Raw genomic sequence first — 5,781 nt, 5'->3', positions numbered from 1 at the left:
CAGAGACCGGGTTATAGGGCGGCCAGGGCCTGCCAAGAACGGCAGTCCTGGAGGTGAGGGGAGAGCCATACAGGAGACAACCAAATCACACATCAGCTCCCGACCAATGTGTCTCCTGTAATATAAAACAGCAGCTGTGGCTCTTTGATAAACGCAGTCTGAGTTTTGCCTTTCTGCTCTCTTTTAATTCATAAATTTGCATCCATTTTTACCTAAGACCTTTTCTTTTCTTTTTTTACCCTCAAGCTAAAATTTGTAACATTAGCACTACCCTCAAAGTATGACTGCATTCACTCAAAAGTTTTACTTTCATGTATGCCATAGTTTCTTAATTTCCCTCAGCCACATAACTCTGTGTGCCCCCTTCCTTGTGTAAAACCAAGTATTTATTCAGCTAGCTCAAGGTTAACATTAACCAAGGCTGGAAGGGGGAGGGAGGACAGCTCTAATTCAGAGCAGTTTTATGACTCAGTTTACTACATTGCTGCAAAAACACTCCTGCCAGCAGCATGGGGAAAGGGAGAGGAGCACCAAAATCATCCTTTTGATGGTGGTGACAAGAGTGACTACAAAAGTTTGACTTGCTGTGTCAGTCTTAAGATATTTAGGTCTGAATCTTTCCCACAAAGGACAGTCCTATTATGGACTGCTTCCTGTATTCTGTTTGCTCACTGATTTTTTGCAATTCAGCAAAATACAGAATCTTCCTCTGTTTTAACAATAAACCAGTGACACAAAGACAGGAAAGGCTATTAAAACAGGATGAGCTCAACATCCTGAAGTTATCATGTCCTGTGCAAACCCAAAAAATACCCATGCTCAGACAATGCTTTTTCCAATTTTTCACCATTACGTGCTGTATCTTTAACAAATCACCTTTGTCAAAGTACCTAAATGTACAGAAATTAGTTATTTACCATTAAAATTAGGTGTGAGTTTCTCATGCTTTGAATTCTCAGAAGGATTTATTATAAAGTATCACCATTGCTCTCACATTAGAAAAAAAAAGAAAAAAGAAAAACTTCTCTATAAGAAGTGGAAGTTAATTGGGAGATCCACTGTGTGGTACTGGTACAGGTGCTATAGAAAGATTTGAAAGCATTTTACCTTCTTATATACTAAAGTAAATATGGATCTATCTTCCAAAAACACTGGTTTCATATATATTCGGGCTAGCAAATGACATTTTCATATCATATTCTCATACAGTTTCAGGAAATTGGATCTGTATTACTACAGGAAAAAAAAACCCAACCAAACGACAGGGATCTGGCACTGGTGATAGGTTAAGAATAAAAAAGAAAATCTAATACTTGCACTACTAAGAGAGCAGAACAGAAGCTCCAGCCTTCACATTAGTAGAATTCAAAATCTTAAACACGGATGCAAGACAAAATGAACCAGACAACTAGATAATCAGGAGAAGAGAGGAACAGTCTCAGACTCTGTCAGGTCCAACAAAAAAATTCCAGGTGCAAGGAGCACTTCTGTCAGAAAAGCCCAGTCAAAAAAATCAAGTTTTCTTTAGCTGATCTCAAAAGCTTTTTGGTTTTAGTGTCAGAGTTCACCTTCATCACAATGCTGAATGAAGAATTACTTTAATATAGAGATGACCAAAATCCTTATGGATACTACAAAAAGAAAGGAAGACATTTCAAGATACAAGAGCCCAGGGCATTGTCCAAACCTCAGCAGACAAGCACCATACCTGTGCTAGGGAATCCTAGAAAGGTATTCCCTACTCAGTCTGTCTACAGTAGAAACCAGTGTATACAGACGGTATCACAATATGGTAACAGTTACAATGGTCGTTTCTAATGTGTATGCATACACAGATGCCTAGGATAGCGAAAAGTCAAAAACCTAGAAAGCTGTTACCGTTTGTGCATATCATAGATGCCAGTAGCTAAGATAAAAGAGCACTCCAGGAGAGGGGCTTCTTCTCACTCCCACAGCACTGTTCAGGATTTGTGGCTTTAAGTCCTTGATGTTGACAAAAACAACAACAACAACAAAAAATTGCCAGGACAATACCAGACTTCATGATTCATTTCACAGATAATGACTAATATAAAAGAAAGAGGAAGAGTATCAGTTCATGAACTTCTGCTGAAAAACACCCCTCAACTACCCTTACTATTCTTCCAAAACCTCTTCACTGCAAGTGACTTTTTATCTGGACAACATTCCCAAACTGATTTAACTTCTTTAAGTTTATTAATACACTTGACGCAAAATGTTGGAAGAAAAAAAAATTCCCGTTTGTTCAGTGTATGATTTGTTGTGCCTTTGATAAAACTACATGCACAGCTTAACATTTTCAGCATTTCTCCTTCTGCTTGCATTTTGTTTTCAGTTAATTCCCTATTTAAATATTTTATCAGCTGGCCAAATAAGAAATTAATAGCGTTTCTCTCAGCATATCTTCCTCAACCATGCAGCACCCAATCTCTCAATGAAATAAACATTTTTTTGTTCTTATTTACTACGCAGGGATAACCAAAATTAAGAAAAACATATAAATGCAATCTATGATCACTATATGGAAAAAAAATCTTTATGGTTCCTCATCTCTCCTTCACCTACCAGCATCAGCAATTTGCTGTTAATAAAATCTGCTGTTTAGGTAAAAGCCAGGGGCTTAAAAAAAGCAAAATCCACTCCTTCACAGTTTTCAGCTGAGAAAGAATACAATGCCCCTATGGTTTGCCTGCAGGGGAAGCCACAATCAGGTAGACGTTTGAGTCCAGCAGTAAGGACAGTCTGTTGGTATTCACACAGAGAAAAATCCTACGTACCGGGTACTTAGTAGTCCTGCTCAATGCAATGCAATACTTAATTCCAGTAAACCACGGCCAATTTCTTCAAAAGACACATTTAGTAGTGTTCACTCAGCCCAGGGAAACGTCAACAATATAAAGAAAAGCACAGGTTTTAAACAGATTATTCCTCTTGCACAGCAAAAGCATCCTTTTATTATCAAGCACGTACCACTTCACCCACAATGTCTATTTGATAACTAACTTCTTATACACATTTAATCTCTCTCTTCTTCACTTCCATTATCTCAAAGGAGCTAAAAAGTGGTGTTTGTTTACCAGTATTGTTAAGACAGATCACTCCCAAATGTGTTCATGAATTATCCGCTACCAGCAACCCTTCTTTTGAATTACTCTCAGTTGCCTGAAGTAAGGACATAAGCTATCAGGACCTATCAGGAGGGAGAAGCAAACATTATCAGAAGTTCAAAAACTGTGGAAAAAAATACAAATAATCCAGGAGACAAAATTCCCAACAGATTATAATCTGCAGCACTGTCCTCTGCTCAGTAAAACCAAAACATGCGGCTTTATGCTAGCTTCATTTCAAGAGCTATGATGTGAAAAATGTATTCAATTTACCTATCTAGACATTTCCCCCTAAATCACTCTGCCAGTTGCAAAAATTATTTCTTCCAAACCTGCCTAACCTTATTAAAACTTCTGTCAGCATAGTTTATATGCAAGCATGGTCTGCCTTGCTCCATATTGACACCACTGCAACAGAATCACAGCCTCTCTCCTTCAACACTGCGCAGTATCAGGCCCTGAGCATTCCCCTACCTAGCACCATATTGCCGTAGTCCTTGTTGGGCTGGCTTGAGCGAGCTCCCTGCCCTGCTCCACTCTTCCTCGACTACTACGCCCAAGACCAGTGCAGGACATTTGGATAACCATTACTGCCAGCGTTGCTATGCCACTGCTGTCCAGATCACCCCTTCTAGCAGCCTCACACAGCACAATTAATAGCACAGGTTTAAAAAGTGAGATCTCACACAGATAAACATTTTCCAGACACAAAGCTGCAGCTCCTGAAATTTAGCTGACAGAGAAGGCAAACCAGAACTCATCTTGTTCTCCTGCAAAACCATACTAGTGTATCACAGAGTACAATGATCATGCAGTTCAGAAAAGGGCATTCTTTCTGCGTAGCAGATTAAGCACATCTACTCGACAGTTTTAAATTTTAATTAAAAAAAAAAATCAAGGCTAGAAAAATCTCTGTCATATTTACAAACTCGGAAAAAGAAATCATTAGAAATAATAATTGGAAGTCAAGGGAAAAAATACCATGCCTTCACCTCCTATCTGGAAGGTTCTTACAGGTTACAACGAAATACAGTGTGAGATGACTAGGTCTGGGCCTTTATCTCCTCAACCTTCCTGCCTTCAGTTCATGCTTGTTTCATGTTTGCTTACTTTCTTTTCTCTCAGAGGTCCTTTCTATGCATCTCACCCTTCCTGAACAGCATCCTCTCCACTCAGTGGTATCACCATGTCTTTCATTACCTTCTCACTCTCCTCACTAAATCTCATACATTCGCACCCACAACTTTGTGTAGGTAAAACTGAAAATTTACTAACTAATAGCTATAGGCTAAAAGGAAAATATTGGGCAAAGTAGGGTTCTAGTGAGAGATCCACAGTTCAAGCAAATTGCTTGATTACAGGTAAGCATCAGGTCTATTGCCTACTGATATTCAAAACTTCTAACTGCTAGAAAAAAAATCTCCCTTCCTGCAAGCTCACTGCTCTTTCCACTCACACAGACTTCTTATCCCCTATTGTTGATGCAGCTCGCAGTTCTCCCAAAATGCAAGAAACTAAAGTTTTATTTAATTCCTGTTAATTTCTCTCCTGCCCAAAACTATCTTCAAAGAAAATACATAATGTCAAATTTTAATCTGAAGCACAGTAAAAGCCACCATCAAATCAAGCAATGGAACTGTCTGGGCAGATTTAAAAAGCTTTGGTCAATGTGTTCTAAATAATCTCAAGAAGCAGCTACACTCAAAGACTCATTTTCTGCTGGACCAGAGTTATTTACAAAAACTAAAATCAACCAGCTTGCTCTTAACAATATAGGTGAAGAAATGGACTGCTGAGCCCTTCAAATCAAGGAACAATAGAATTTTATCAACGTTTTGAAAAATTACTGCATTTCAACTTTTCTTTAGTCCCACAGTGCCTAAATACCTCACCATGAACAACACTAGCACTCACGTTAGTTCTGAACAGTCTAGTACACAACTTACTTTGAAACAGGAAAGGCTCTCCATTGTTGTTTTCCTGTTATTGTTAAAAACCGAAAGCTTTCTCATCAGGAAAGTCCTTTCCTTTGTAATCTACTTGGAAATGAAAATAAATAGACTTCATCCCCCATGGTTGCGTGCAGACAATCACTGCTTTAAATAAAAAAGCCCCACCACCAAAAATGAACATCTATCAAATCCTGGAAAATGCTTCAACACCACCGTTCCCTTTATCTCCGAGACATACCCATGTATCCCAGCTGCTGTATCTGTCTTGTTGCTCAGGAGCGACCCTGTGCCACTTAGCCGATCCTGCCGGCGTTGGTACAGTTTGGAGGATGCCAGCCCCCGAAGTCTCAGGCCAGCCATAGCGCCCAATGCCACTGTGAAGGGGAATGCCAAGAGACAACCGGAGCGAAAGCTAGCAACGTTGATATTCCATGAGTCACCTTCCTTTTGGGAGTTGCCTTTATGTTTTAGAAGAGCTAAAGCAGGATGCATAGACCCCAGCTTGAGCATTGTTTCTTACAATTCATCTGCCATTCTGCTATAGGCTTCAAGACCAGACAATGTCTTTCCTGCATTCCACTTGTAATTACCTAAGCAAGCCAGCACTAGGAGTCTGCATCAGCAACTGTTCTGTAATAGACATTCATAATGTATCTCTATGAATTCCATAAATCAGATTACAAAAAAAAAAAATCCTGAGT

The 5,781-nt window shown here is 39.2% G+C and overlaps 1 protein-coding gene across 1 annotated transcript in view; it reads right to left on the bottom strand.

Moving 5' to 3' along the window:
* The window catches only part of LIMS2 (LIM and senescent cell antigen-like domains 2), a 24,772-nt gene extending 19,332 nt beyond the window's left edge, over window positions 1-5,440 (bottom strand). Inside the window, exon 1 of the mRNA XM_010132961.1 lies at window positions 5,364-5,440. Coding sequence (XP_010131263.1) covers window positions 5,364-5,440 — 77 coding nt within the window. The remainder of the gene's footprint in view (window positions 1-5,363) is intronic.
* Window positions 5,441-5,781: the final 341 nt, after the last annotated feature.

This window comes from Buceros rhinoceros, unplaced genomic scaffold, assembly GCF_000710305.1.
Source record: "Buceros rhinoceros silvestris isolate BGI_N320 unplaced genomic scaffold, ASM71030v1 scaffold16463, whole genome shotgun sequence".
Lineage (NCBI taxonomy): Eukaryota > Metazoa > Chordata > Aves > Bucerotiformes > Bucerotidae > Buceros > Buceros rhinoceros.
Note: the sequence above shows the minus strand (reverse complement) of the source record. Positions and strands in the feature narration are given on the sequence as shown.